This window comes from Osmerus mordax, chromosome 3, assembly GCF_038355195.1.
Source record: "Osmerus mordax isolate fOsmMor3 chromosome 3, fOsmMor3.pri, whole genome shotgun sequence".
Classification (NCBI taxonomy): Eukaryota; Metazoa; Chordata; class Actinopteri; order Osmeriformes; family Osmeridae; genus Osmerus; species Osmerus mordax.
Window position 1 is genome coordinate 2880961 of NC_090052.1, and position 15362 is coordinate 2896322.

The following is a 15362-nucleotide window of genomic DNA, read 5'->3' on the forward strand; positions in this document are numbered from 1 at the left end:
TTTACATATTATGCAGATGATATTAAGCACACAATGGCCATATGCTCTCAGCTTCCCCTAACTCCTAAACGAGATAGAGAGTTTGAGTTAGAGAGTCGCCTATCCAAGATGAACATGAATATCAGTCGTCTTTCAAAAAAAAACATATTGCATCTTTTGATGCAACATTCTCAGAGTTAGAGATCCTAATGTTACAGATCCTAGAGTTATATTTCCTAGAGTTAGAGATCCTAGAGTTAGAGATCCTAGAGTTAGATATCCTAGAGTTAGATTTCCTAGAGTTAGAGATCCTAGAGTTAGAGATCCTAGAGTTAGAGATCCTAGTTAGATATCCTAGAGTTAGATATCCTAGAGTTAGAGATCTTAGAGATAGAGATCCTAGAGTTAGAGATCCTAGAGTTAGAGATCCTAGAGTTAGATTTCCTAGAGTTAGAGATCCTAGAGTTAGAGATCCTAGAGTTAGAGATCCTAGTTAGATATCCTAGAGTTAGATATCCTAGAGTTAGAGATCTTAGAGATAGAGATCCTAGAGTTAGAGATCCTAGAGTTAGAGATCCTAGAGTTAGAGATCATAGAGTTAGATATCCTAGAGTTCCTACCTGCATGTGTAGTGAGGTGGAGGAGTGAGCTCTGGACAGCCTGCCACTACCTCCTCCATACTGCCGCCCAGTGTGGTCTCTCTCCAGGTCCGCTGGATCCTCCCACTCCCTGGACGGATGCTTGCTTAGGGAGTGGCTGGAACAGTAGATAAACACCACCGCAGTTAATGGAAGAATGATTTGATAGGTGACCTGATACAGATACTGCCATGCACAAACACTGTGGAGCCAGAGTGAGTATTATTGTGCTACGTCGTACTTTCCCGTCAGTTCTCAATCTTACCAATCATCTTTGGGAGCAGTTGTATGAAATGGGCCTCGTTTATTCTGTGATTTCACAATGACAGTGCACTGTAAATTTACATTTAGTCATTTAGCAGCCGCTCTTATCCAGAGAGACTTACAGTAAGTACAGGGACATTCCCCCGAGGCAAGTAGGGTGAAGTGCCCTGCCCAAGGACACAACGTCATTGTGCATATCTGGGAATCGAACCGGCAACCTTCTGATTAGTAGCCCGATTCCCTAACCGCTCAGCCATCTGACCCCCCTCTGTAAATAACATTAGATTAGATTTGGTATCAGCACTGACCTGGCTGGTTTAAAGAGCTCCTGTCTGCTGGAGGGCCGGGTCAGGGTCTGTGTCCCTGGTCCAGGGCCCTCCCTCTGAAGGACAGGTTTGGCCTTGGGAAGGTCGGCCATCATGGCGTACTCCTCCCTGTTCCGCCCCCCCGATGCCCCCGACCCCCCTGACAGCTGGCCGGACTCTGAAGAGTCCACGGAACTCTGGGAGGACGTGTGTCTCTGTATGTGGGAGGGGACGGGGCCTCGGATGTGCTCATTGGACGCCAGCGATCGATTGTCATCCGGGGGGGAGGGGCTACGGGGCCCCAGGCCACGCCTACTGCTGCCGCTGAAACCCCTGGCGGCGGTGTCCACGATGACGGCTTTGTGAGAAAAGGTGGCCAGTGTCCGGTGGTCGTGGGCGTGCCGGGAAGGGGAGGTGGAGCGGGACTGGGAGGAGCCACGGAGAGAGTGGGAGGAGCTACGCCAGGAGCCAGGTGACTGGGCGGAGTCTGTCTTCGAGTCGCCGTAGGTGCTCTGTCTCTGAGAGGACAGGCTGGGGTCTCTGTTGGTGGCCTTCCTTTGGACGGACAGATCTGAAGGCTCAATTCTGACGCCTCGTCTGGAAGGGGAGGGGCTAACGTTGTCATGGCTCTGGCTGTTGAGGGAGCCGCTGTTGTCGGCCTTCCTCCTCTGTGATTGGCTGGGGGCCTCGTGGCTCCTCCTCATGTCCCGACTGTGGCTTCGCACAGAGCTGCTCGTCTCCGACTTACGAAGCGACGATTGGCCAGGAGGGTCGTAGGCCCTCCTTGAAGGGGAGGAGCCTCGACTGTGACTTTGGACAGAGCTGCTCGTCTCTGACTTACGAAGCGACGATTGGCCTGGAGGGTCGTAGCCCCTCCTTGAAGGGGAGGAGCCTCGACTGTGACTTCGCACAGAGCTGCTTGTCTCCGACTTACGAAGCGAGGATTGGCCTGGAGGGTCGTAGCCCCTCCTTGAAGGGGAGGAGCCTCGACTGTGACTTCGCACAGAGCTGCTTGTCTCCGACTTACGAAGCGACGATTGGCCAGGAGGGTCGTAGCCCCTCCTTGAAGGGGAGGAGCCTCGACTGTGACTTCGCACAGAGCTGCTCGTCTCCGACTTACGAAGCGACGATTGGCCTGGAGGGTCGTAGCCCCTCCTTGAAGGGGAGGAGCCTCGACTGTGACTTCGAACAGAGCTGCTCGTCTCCGACTTACGAAGCGACGATTGGCCTGGAGGGTCGTAGCCCCTCCTTGAAGGGGAGGAGCTTTCCCGTCCATGACCGTTCAGCAGGTTGTTTTGACCTCTGACTGAGGAGTTACCATCAGATTTCCGAAGCATCGATTGACCGGCGGCCTCGTGGCCTCTCCTTGACAGAGAGACAGCCTGACTGTCCCTACCTCGGCTGTTTCCGTAGCTACTGGATTCACTCTTACACAGTAAAGATTGGTTGGTTGTGTCGTAGCCCCTCCTTGAGGGGGAGGAGCTTGGAGTTTCGGGATCAGCTCCGTTCAAGCCGTTCCTGGCATCCGTGTTCCTGAGCAGAGCTTGGCTCTCGATGTCGTAACCTTCTCTGATAGGGGAACCGCAGCGACCGTGATGACCACGACCGTTCAGCGACGTGACGGATCCGGCTTTGCGAAGCAGGGATGGAACAGCGGGATCGTGGCTCTTCCTTGAAGGGGAGGGGTTGCGGCCCTCAAGGCCCCGTCCGTTTACAGCACCAGAAGGGGAGGAGTCACGATGCCCGCGGCCGTTCAGGGAGCCAACCGATTCGGCCTTGCGGAGTGCTGATTGGCTGGGGTTGTGGTACCCCCCCTTCCTTGAAGGGGAAAGGCTTTGATTGTTCTCATGACCACGGCCATTGTTGACCTCATTCCCGCGCAAAGAGTTTTTGAAATCGGTGAAGTTGTTCGACTGTACTTTCGAACTAGAAGAACTAGGGAATGATTTAAAGTTTCGGGGCAAGGTCCCAGACTCCAACCCCCTTCGCCCGTGGGAGCCTGGTGCGGGGCTTCTCGATCTTTGTTCACGCCCCTGAGACCACACGCCACCGTCGAAGCCCCTCCTGTTAAGGGAGGCGGTCGACTCGCTCCGTTTGGAAGGGGAGGTGCTCCGTAGGGGGGTGGGCGAGGAAGAGCGGGGCGGGAGGGTGGAGCCCTGTCTGGGCGCATCGAACCGTCCCACGTGCTGGTGCGAGGAGGAGTGAGCCCCCGAGTGGCTTCGACCGTAGGAACCGCCAAAACCCTTCCGGCCCGCCGACGCCAGCGACTCTGCGATCTTAAAGGGGGTGGGGCTCGGAGAGCGAGGGCCCACCTGCGCCTCCACTTCCACGGCGACTTCGTAGGGATCCGGGGGCGGAGGGGGGCTCTCCGGGGGCAGATCCTGGTACAGCAGCTCCGGGATCAGCCTCTCGGAGGCCACGCCCAGGTTGGGGTTCCGGAAGGGCACGGTGGCCTTGGGCTCCGGGTTGCGGAAGCTGTAGAGGGGGTGGCCTCTCTCCAAGTGCCGGTAAGGAAGGGGCGGGCTCTTGTCTCGGAAGGCACGGGCGCCCCCCGCCCTGCCCAGGGAGAAGTAGCCACTCTCACGCTCCTGTTCTCCTTTCAACCCTGGACGAGATGGGAAACAGACCGAGGTACATAGTTCGACATCGGAAAACACAATTGGAATTGCTGTGAGGCCATAAACCTCATAAACAATACATAGTGTACTTCATAAAGTATACATACTAAAAGTCTGCAAATTGTACAATATGATCTTTGAAATCCACCTCCCTCATGTTCAACTCCGTATCAGGGTCATGACAAAAATAGCAGCCAGATCGTGGTATCACGCTACTAATCTGCCTATCGGTTCTGTTACTGATAATTGCCCTCCTTTGCCACTTCAGCAAGGTGACATCAAACACAGGTCGCTGACGGTTTAGTCATGTAAATAACACCTTGGGCTGTAACCAGATCCACAGAGTCAAGTGCTGGCGTACACTCTAACCTGGGTTAGGGTCCTCAGTGGTGGGATGTTACCACCTTCGGTTTGTTTGCCAATCGAGGATTTATTTTGAGTGTGATAGAGATTCACCATTGTCTTTATAGTACAGTACTGTTTGGAATGTGACATTTGCGTAAAAAGTGTAGATAATTGACTAATTGAGGTAGATGACCTCCAGACAGACCTGGAGGTTCTTGAAAAGGGTAGCACACTAACCCAGCCTTCAGGCACTGACGGAGTCGGACAACCCCGTTTCCCCCCATGATGGGGAAGTACCCTGTTTCCAAGGTGTCTCGTCACATCCCTAAGTCTAACTTGACAAGTTTGTCTCTCTTCCTCTCTCACCTGAGTGTTGATTCCCAAATCTGCCCTTGCTCTGGGCCTCCTCCATCCAGGCGCGGGGGTTGGGTCTGTGGGGCGGGGGGTCCAGGCGGGTCATGCTGAGGTGGGTGGGCCGGCGCCGGAGGTGCAGGCGATTGTCGTCGGAGCCGCTGAAGTCTGGACAGTCGCTCTGGTCACAGCAGCTGGAGGAGGAGAGGAGATGGAGGGATGAATGGATGAAGGGAGGGGAATTACATGACAAGGGTAAGTGGGATGAAGAGAGAAGAGAGAAAGAGGGAGGGAATGAGCGAGAGAGAAGAGAAAAAAGAGATCATTTGCATCCTAGATGTGAAATACTGAGCTCCAGTCAACAAAAACCAAAAAAACAACAACACTTTAACAACTTCTAACAAATTCTGAACCGACGACACAAATCAATTGTCTCACAGTCTCCGACTGCGCAAAGGTACAGACTAAAACATCCCTGACCGGCTCGGGGCGGAATTTCTCCCCACTGCCGCCATACCTGTCTGTGCTGCTGTCGTCGTCTCCGTCACAGATGTAGAGTTCACAGTCCGGGCTCAGGATACACAGGGAGCTCTCCTCGTAACCCCGACGACCTCCACGCACGTCACAGTAGCTGCTCACCACCGACAAGGCATCAGAGTCCTCCTGATAGGCCGGTCAGAACCAACGTGCCCAATCACAACACGTGTCAGTTTCAGATGGCCAATGAGCGCGGTTGTTGACGACAGGTGTCGGCGCTGTGGTGCCAACACCAGTCGTGGTAATGTCTCTTCTATAAAAACAAACTATATTCTCACAAACACCCACGGAAAGTTGCGTAACAGATCATACGAGGAAAAAAAGGGTTCCAAGCCTCATACTCAACTAAATATATATACAGTTGACTTCAAGTGCCGTTAAGTGCAAGTTCTTATCCAACTTCAACACGCTCACACTAAAGTTACCTGCTACAGACCCAGATCCTCGTGTATAAGCTGATGGAGTGTACATCCCTCTTTCTCACTCTTCTATCTCACTCTGTCGTTCCTCCAGACCTCTCTCTCAGTCTATCCCTCATGCTCACACACACACACACACACACACACGCTCACAAGTTTTTTCTGTTGCTCGATTAGAGTTACAGCGTTGTAACTCAATCTAGATGTGGCTCTCCTCATTAATATTTCATCGAAGAGTTTTTTTTTTCATGACGTATTCCCTGCTCTCAAAATGAATTGCCTTTGAAGGCGTACCTTAATCTTTGACACCACTTGAATGTAAAGGGAAAAAAAGTAACCTTAACACTGGTGCCATTCAACTTTAACCTCGACACAGCTCTATATGTGCCTGTGACTTCTTCAATACTAAGATGTGCATGCTTCTAAACAACGAGTCTTGACAACTAGTGTGCTAAATGAATTAATTAACTTGTACTATAAGATAATACAATGCAACATGGGCTTATGGTATGTTCTTGTATGTCCTTGCTCTAGGCCTTGGAGATTGAAAGTCATGATCAGGGTGTTTGATTTCCATAAAACCTAATATAGGTCTCTATTTGGCCCTACAATATCCATTTTTCTGTAATCTATTGTTTAAATACAGAACTCTGCAGAAGTCTTAAGCACCCAAGATTATTTTACGCGAATATTGTCGGACATATAATATGTTTTGTATTTGTGCAGCAGTGTAAGAGTGCAAGTTTGCAAAAACCTTTGTTCCGTCTTTTCATTTCACAATTTCGTAAAGCATTTTGGCGTAACTTTTTTAACATTAGAATTGTATATCCCTTTACTGCAATAAGAAGACACAGGTAATAACGAGTGTAGCTCCGTTGGCAGAGAATGGCACCCCTGCCCGTGGTGCCCTCGAAGGTGACGGGGTGTGCACCTGCCGTATGCCGGCTGGGCAGCAGGTTGTCTGTACCTCTGTGTCCTTAGATACGGTTACCGGTGATTCTCAAAAAGGGCAGTAAATGATCTCCCTCCATGAATTTGTAATGTTGCTGTCCTCCCCCCTTTCCTGCACTCTCTCGCCTTTAATTCGTCGCGCTCACACGCTACACAGTGTCACACCTCAACAGGCGTGTTGTGGACTGTTACGAAACTTATATCACTCTTGTTCCATGTCATCACCCGTAGAAAAGGGGGCCTCTATGTCACACTAAAAGATCCTCCCTGCCGACCCGATGCCCTGGCTTATAGAAACACATGTCCGCTCATCGTAGTGGTCAAGTGGTCACACGTGGTCAAGTTGCCATGAGAACCGCCACCCTACAAACACACACACCATGCTCTCCTCCTACGATCCATCACTCCCTATTGGCCGGTGACCTCCCTGTCTACCTGACCTCCTCTCTGATCCTATTGTTCGGTCTTCCCCTCTCTCTCTCTCTCTCTCTCTCTCTCTCTCTCTCTCTCTCTCTCTCTCTCTCTCTCTCTCTCTCTCTCTCTCTCTCTCTCTCTCTCTCTCCCTCTCTCTCTCCCTCTCTCTCTCTCACACACACACCCTGCAAATAGATCTGAATAATCCCATCCCTTTGCACTCGTCATTCTCCCCTCCAGTATCTCTCTCCCTCTCCTACCTTGTTGCTGGTGTCTCTCTCCCCCGTTTGTCCTGGTAGAGAGGGTAGTGGAGCTCCAGGAGGTGCTAGTGCTCTGCCCGCTCCCGGCCCCGGTACTGAGGTGCTCGGCTGTGGCACGGCTGCTGGGGACGCTGCGGTTGCTGTGCCCACGTCGTTGGCGCCCGCGCCGGCGTGCAGGCGCTTCTGCCGCAAGCAGTCGTGGCAGCGGGAGGGGTCGAAGATGTTGGGCTGGAATTCTGGGCAGACGAGGTCGTCACCGGCGACGGGCATGGCGCAACCTGAGGGGGCGATCTCTCACTCATCGCACCCGGCTGAGAACACTGGTGGCAGGGTGGAGAGGCACTTCACCGAACATGTTGGACACGAACTTCATTTGATAAATTAGTACAAGTGTTAAAAAATACAATAACAAATGTAAACACTTCTCTCAGCACCTTTCCCTACCAAATGTATGTCAAAACGTGGTATTGAACACGAGACCATTGTAGCACACAGGTTAAACAAGGTGACAGATGGCACAGCGCAACAGTTAAAACTGACTATAGTATTACAGAGAAGAAATTAACTTCAGCTTACAAGGGGAAATACGAAATACATCACAATAAGGACAAACATAAAAAGATGATTTGAAAGATGTTAAGGGCATAATTAGCAGCATGGTTGCTTTAAGTGTTGCTTCCCGCTGTAACCCAGGATAAGTGCCATTATTACATGGTTAGTAGTTTATCTGAAGCGAAGCAGTTAGGCTAAGTGAAAACTAATCAGACGAGATGATAGTGAAACACAATACAGTCACAGCCATATCACAACCCTTCTTAGAATGGCATTGCAATTAACCACAGGAAACCCACTGTCAAAACAACTCAATCTACTTTAGTCACTATGTAACTCATTCAGTACACCAGTAACAGGTTCTTGCCAAATAAAATGTCAGCATTTGCTTTTATTATTTTAATCATCTAAATATGAGGTAGAGAAGTGATGTTTACCTGACAGAAGATGCCCCGTTGTCAACTCAAAGGAGGATATGTCATTCAGAGACAAACTTTAGTGTCTTCAAGCCCCCCCGCCACCACAAGCCTATTCTCCATGCTCTCTATCCCCCCGAGATCACTCACTCACACACATCCTATTGGTTGCCTCGACAATGGGTGAAACTGAAGCTCCTTCAGCGGCCATCTTGGCTCAGGATAAAATAGCTGGTGGACATCCAGTCTGATACGGACACAGAGCCAAAATGGCATCAGTGGCATGACAGTTCCGCCTATTGAGGGCTGTATTAAATATCATTGGCTTTAGAAAGGGAAATGAAGCTCTGGTGATCGTGGCAGATGGTACTCGTTGGATCAGGTGATCTTAAATAAATAAACACAGGTAAGGTATGGAGTGAACGTATATTCTAACCTATCACATTGTACCATTTCTAAAAGTACAAAATACAACTGAGGACATTTTATGATAAAAGGTGTTATCGTGGTGTTTGTGAAGACACACACATCCATTTCCTGATATCGTGAATGCCGTTTTCTTCCAAAACTTCCAAACTATGACTAACTACAATTATATAAAATGAATAACTGGGATACATTTAAACGTGATCAAAACAAATTATGCATACATATTTTTAATCCCAAGGTTTCAGATTTGACACATTTATGCAGTATGAACAACAGAAAGCTGTAATATTACAAAAGTGACATGATGTCAGACATGTACAAAGTTGAACAAGAAATATTACAACACAGTTTATTCTGCGGTGTAGGATAATCACAATCAAGTACTCAGATGGTGACTTCTGTCTGTGATACTGACCGATGAAGATGCAATTCCAGTTCACGTATGACCTGTACACTCCATGGCCAATAGAAACTCATCAAGCACCATAAGGTCCAGCCTGCCAAGTTCCAGATAAACAATTCTTAAACGCTCCTTAAAACGTAGTTTCCTGTTTTCCTCAGTCGTGGTGATGCACCCTCTTCCCCGTCTGCCTACGTCTCAGCTTCTTGGAGGTCCTCCCGGATCTGGCCTTCTTCTCTGTGGCACCTGACTTCCTGTCTTTGACACCTGACTTCCTGTCTGTGGGCTGGCCTCGTCCCTTGCCCTCCTGCTGCTTTGATTTCCTGCCTTTCCTCTTCTTTTGTTTGGTGTGTGAGTGGAGCGAGGCAGTTAAGGAGCAGATCCTACAGGGAGAGAGAAGGAGGGAGGCCGAGTGTGAGAGAGAGAGGGAGAGAGGGAGGGAGAAAGAGAGAGATAAGTGGTGATTCCATGTTTCCTATGATTGGTTTGACACAGAGTGAATGGAAGGAAACATACTTTTTATTAAGGATGGGGTCTCCCGATTTCTTGGGCATGGCAGTCTTCTTCTCCAGTTCCTCCCCTTCCTCCCCCTTCTCTTCTTTTTCCTCTTCGCTTCCCTGATCCAGCTGTGAAGAAGACGAGCAGGCGCTTAACGCAGAGTTCAGATGCGACAGGTTTCAGAAAGTCTTTGCAATATCTCTCAGCATTCAAACATTGTGAAAAGGCCGGTCAAACATCTTGGGCTGCTGGATCAAGTTATGACTCCGCATGAATATACCGCATGATCACCACAGTCATTGGACACTCTCACCCAGAAATACACAATGGTTTACTGTGAATGCGTTATATTCAGCAGAAATGAAAATGATATCCTGCTCTCCTTTACCTGATTGGACATCCTGCTCTCCTTTACCTGATTGGACATCCTGCTGTCTTTTACCTGATTGGCTGGCAGTCCAAGGAGGCCGCCTCCTGTCAGGTCCAGGTCGCTGATGGTCGTCACGGTGACTGTGTGGTTGGGGTGGTCGTACTGCACGGACTCTGTGGTGCCAGTGATCGCATCTTCCAGCTCATCTTCGTCCTCATCTATGGTGACATTGGGGGAAAATACCAGTTAAGTAAGCAGCACAGCATTTTCTCTGACAGATAAATATTAACGCTACTAAGATGCTGTATTGGAACACAGTATGTGTTCAGTTGAAAGGTCACGACGCAAGGTTAGCATGTTTTCCAGTGTTTCTTTGTAACTTACCGAGAGCCTCCTTTCTCTCCTTGAGCAACTTCATGTATTCTGTGTGTCTCTGGAAAGAAAAATAAACATCTTGCTCGTTAGTGCCCTCCTCTGTCCACGTTGGTGCAGTTCCCTGTAGCAGGAATTACAAACCGGTAGCCGACTTTCATTATGCTCTAAAACGCCTTTCGAGTCTTCGATGTAGTGATTACATGTCGGTCATAATTTACCTTCTCGCGCACTTTCTTCTGCTCTTCCTTTATCTTGTTCTTTATTTCCACAACCGCTGCTTTCCTCCTCTCCAACTTCCTCTTGTGGAAGCCTGTAAGATACTCCCTGCAGAGAGACAGTCGTGTTGTTAGATCACACACGTTGCTGCTCAGTTGAGTCACAACATCGGCAGTTATTGAGGCAGTGGACTTATGTCGTTTGACACGTAATTACACTATAAAACATGTAGCAAGTCAAAGCATGGCGCAAAATTCCATATATTATGTTATTAAAGTGTCATATTTAGTCATCAATTTTAACCTATAATGGCTACAAGTTTCTATTGGCTACTGTACTGTAGCTATTACCTGTCTATTACTAGCTATCTACAACTTGTTACAAGGATACAGTAATGCAATGTGTTGTCATGTCTTACTGTCTTTCGTTATCGTCGAACGTGATAATGCACTTAGGCCCTCTCTTTTTTGATCCAGGCTTGTCTTTTCCAGTCTTTTGCGTCTTAAATTTGCCTTTCATGATGAAATTTAGACTATTTCCAAACACGTGAGGTAAAGCTTGTTATAGAGTAACTTCCTGTTTTACGTGCGCACCACTCAATGCTGTCCGGCTCGAAACGCGTTTCCTCGGATGATATAGTGCCTAACCAAAGAGGGCGAAATGACAATAGACAGTAGCAATGAGGTGGGTCTCTCTACAAGGCTTAGGGAAACGAAACAGACTAGATGAGATAGATTTTCGTATTCAATTTCCATATATCAAAAGAAGCAACCCAGTCACGTGTCTTCACTACATACCAACATTATCTATTTGTAACTATGCTGCTATATTGAATGCAATCGTAAATAATTTATTCTAATGAATGCCATCCTTAAAAAAACAGTTAAAATGTGTCTCCCTCTAACTCACACCTGAAGATCCATTTGCTATTAAAAAAAAACTTATCAGAGAGTGCTTCGGGCTGAACCAAGAAGAGCATCATAGGTTGAGTCGGGCGGTTACCTGTCTGTCATTTACGTTATCCTTCCAGTCACAGCCAGTACACCGCCGTGTGGCCCGGGTAAATCAAACGAGGTACCGGACTTATGTGAACTGTCAGCTGAAAGAGTGAGCTTGCACAGTTCGAATCGAGACAGAGATACCGGAAAGCACGAAAGTCAATTGGAAAAGATAGAATGAATCGTTTTAAGGCTTCCAAATTCAAAAACACAACCCCGAAGATTGGAAAGAAAGATGTGAGTAATGACAAACGTTTGACAATAGCCAATTATCCTGGCTCGCATTGCTATTCTCTTTTAGCAGCGGTGGTTGGAGAGGAGAGGAGTGGTGTTGAAGAACGACTGTAAATTAACTTCCTGCATATTTGGGGGTCTTTCTTTTACGGGATCTAGGGGCTGTGAGATATATTTCACATACATTTACGAATACATTAAACCCTGTTTTCATTTGCATCCATACTTGTTCCATTCAGCTGTGTTCCAGCGTTGCTATATGTCGGATGATGCAGAAATGCCATTACATCAGTGAACACAGAGTAGCCTACTTATCATTATTGCGAATTAATCACAAGTCTACGTTTGCGTTCTCACATCACAAAAAAGATCATCATCTATAAAAGCGTCTGCTAAATGAATAAATGTAAATATATCTGTTCGTCCAGATTTCCGCAAGAGACGCAGATTTCTCTAGACAGGTCTCATCACTGAAGTGACTGTCACCCAGGCAAATTGCTGCGTCCATCAGGATACAATGCACTGAGTGTCAATAAGTATATTGAGTTACCTTTCCCGTTTGGGCAGGGATCCGATACCTGCAGCCCGTCTCCTTAACCTTTTTTTTCAGGATTGCATAATAGCCCCAATCGTTTCCAAACGCCTGGTATTCATATGCGTAAGTGTCGTGATTGCTCTAGGCGAGGTTTAGTGATCTGATAGAGGTGATCTGTTCATGATGCAATGTGACTCTGTCAGGTAGCAACCACTGAATGTAAACACACTACTCCTTGACTGTTCCACACGCATGTATGGACACACACACACACACACACACACACACACACACACACACACACACACACACACACACACACACACACACACACACACACACACACACACACACACACACACACACACACACACACACACACACACACACACACACACACACACTCTACCACTACACACCCTGTCATATGACCATCAGCCCCAGACTGTAAAACATTCACAAGAGTGAGTGAAGAGAGAGAGAGAGAGAGAGAGAGAGAGAGGGAGAGAGACAGAGAGAGAGAGAGAGAGAGAGAGAGGGAGAGAGACAGAGAGAGATGGCATGCACAGGTATGCCTGATGTGCCACCCTGCAGACTCACATTTTCCTAAACAAGTCCTGGTAGTCAGCCACCGGCCTGGGGATTACACTCAGTCACAAGGCTACGGCCAAAGCCCAAGGTGTGTGTGTGTGTGTGTGCCTGCATGTCCAGAGGACACACACCTCTGCCAGTCCAGTGCTGAGAATGCAGGTGACCTCTCTATTCGGTGTCCCCAGTCCGTTTGGACATGCATAATAACACATTAATAAGTTCAGTTATTAACCGGTAAGACCTGCCTGTGGACTCTCATTCCAGTCTATGACAGTGCAGTAAGCCCCCAGGTACGACCCATCTCTGGTCTATCCAGGGCAGGGTGAAGTCCGGGGTTTAAAAACAGCCCGTTCAGCTCCCCTGGTCCCTTAAGCAACAAAAAACTAGGTTATATTACGGAAACTTATTTCTGAGGTGTTCTGGTTTCCCCCAACAGCTCTCAGCTGTGACTCTGACCCCCCCCCCCGCCCCGCCCCCTCCACACACACACACACACACCTTATCAAGTCCGCGCACCTACCTGTGCATCCCTACAGAGGTGCAGAGAGGATGGCTGGTGACAGTCAGGCACCCTCCCCAGGTCCTGCATGGCGGGGGGGGCCGGGGGAGCATGGAGCTACTTCCTGCGTGCGTGCAGCCTTCAGGTCTGCCCCGCCGTCCCACCCTGCCCCGGCCGTGACCGTCCCCTCCGTCCTCCTCCTCCTGCAGCTCGCCCCGGGGTGTGTGGGGCACTGACTTTGTTTTGGTATTGCAACGTCACTCTATAGAGGCAAAGACAGCCCCCTAACACCGCCACCCCCCCCCCCCCTCCTGATAGGCTTGTGAAAGACTTGTGCCACGCAGGGAGTCTTTCACTACTTCCTCCAGGCCGAGCTGGTTTCAAAGGCTGCTGTGTGTGTGTGTGTGTGTGTGTGTGCGGGCTATTCACTTCCTGCTGCACTTTTAGGAAAGAATGCAGAACAGCTCTGTGTGTGTCTACATGTGTGTGTGTACATGTGTGTCTGTACATGTGTGTCGGTACATGTGCGTGTGTACATGTGTGTGAGTACATGCGTGTGTGTACATGTGTGTGTGTACATGTGCGTGTGTACATGCGTGTCTGTACATGCGTGTCTGTACATACGTGTGTGTACATGCATGTGTGTACATGTGTGTGTGTACATGTGTGTGTGTACGTGCGTGTGTGTACGAGGAATGCCCGTGCACTGGTGTGGGCCTGTCGAGGGGAACGCTTTGGATCCCTATCAGTTGCAAAGACTTACGTCAACATCAAACTCTTGGGTCCTTCTTATCTGTGCAGTGATTTGTTAAATTGGGCTCCCCCATTGTGGCATTTGTGTCACACTAGAACACATGCGTACACATGCATTCATGCACAAACACTGCTACTCACACACACGCTCGCACACACACACACACACACATACACACACAGATTGTGTTTAGCACTTATGCTATAAAAATCCCACCCTATAATATTCCTTCTTCACTTCTACCCAGGGCTGGATCAGCAATGTTCGGGCTGGATCTTTCACCTCCCAGGGAAACCACATCAAATCTAGTCCCAGGCTTGTGGCCTTCAACACGGAGCAGGCTGGTAAGAACAGGCGGGGCATTCAGGTCTGGGATTTTGGACGGAATGCGTTATCTCTGTCGATTTGCATCTCTGGTGTGTTTATGTGTCTGTGTCAGTGTGGGGGGGGCAGAATCTGTCACTTCGTAGCCGAGATTTCTGTCTTATCTTCATGCACTGTCTGTTCCACATGGCCGAACGTGTCATGCTGCAGTGAGACTGGTGGTCAACCATGAGGTTGTTGCAGGTGGGGAGGTTGACTGTGTGTGTGTGTGTGTCTTTGATAACAGGCGGAGGAATGTTGGGCCTGTCTACTGTGGAACCAGGCTCTGACGGCAAGTGGACTGTGACTCAGATCCCGTGTCATGCTGGTGAGATACCCCGTTTCCGACCCCTTTCCTTGTTATTCACCTCACTCTCTCTGTCTCTCTCCCTCGCTCTCTCTCTATATTTCTCTCTCGCTCTCACCCTCTCGCTATCTCTCTCGCCCCCTCTCTCTGTGTCTCCCTGTCGCCCTCCCTCCCTCTCTCTTGCCCTCTCCCTCTCTCGAGCACCCTCTCTCACTTACTCTTTCTCGCCTTCTCTCTCTCTCTCTCTCTCTCTCTCTCTCTCTCTCTCTCTCTCTCTCTCTCTCTCTCTCTCTCTCACACACACACACACACACACACACACACACACACACACACACACACACACACACACACACACACACACACACACACACAGCCACCCACACAAACATACACACACACTCCACACACACACCACACACTCCAAACACCACTTTCTCCAGTTCTCAGGCCTAGCTCTGTACTTTGTCTTCAAACAGATCACACGTAAGGAATGCATCTTGCCATTGTCCAGAAATAAACTCTTTGTGACTAAAATATCTTCCTTGTCCTCCTTTCCCCTCCTTTCCCAGATCTGGTAACTGATCTGGACTTCTCTCCGTTTGACGATAGTCTTCTGGCAACTTGCTCCGCAGACGAAACAGTAAGTCTTCCATTTCCATTTCTAGACACCGCTCTGTGCTCGATTGATCTAGTCTGGCACAATGGAACCGGTTTGCCGACTCCCAAAAATTCCAACCCCAC

The 15362-nt window shown here is 49.1% G+C and overlaps 1 protein-coding gene and 1 long non-coding RNA gene across 2 annotated transcripts; one reads left to right on the forward strand and one right to left on the reverse strand.

The window, feature by feature from the left end:
• Positions 1-8691: 8691 nt before the first annotated feature.
• nol12 (nucleolar protein 12) lies at positions 8692-10926 on the reverse strand. The gene is made up of 6 exons (XM_067233169.1): positions 10756-10926; positions 10340-10445; positions 10131-10179; positions 9819-9964; positions 9395-9504; positions 8692-9261 (listed from the first exon to the last, which is right to left on the reverse strand). Exons 1-6 carry the CDS (start codon positions 10854-10856, stop codon positions 9036-9038), a joined length of 738 nt encoding a protein of 245 aa, XP_067089270.1. The 5' UTR covers positions 10857-10926; the 3' UTR covers positions 8692-9035.
• Positions 10927-11442: 516 nt separating this feature from the next.
• LOC136937388 (uncharacterized) lies at positions 11443-15263 on the forward strand. The gene is made up of 4 exons (XR_010875223.1): positions 11443-11572; positions 14196-14292; positions 14559-14639; positions 15191-15263. It is a non-coding gene; the product is annotated as an uncharacterized lncRNA (long non-coding RNA).
• The last annotated feature ends 99 nt before the right edge of the window (positions 15264-15362 follow it).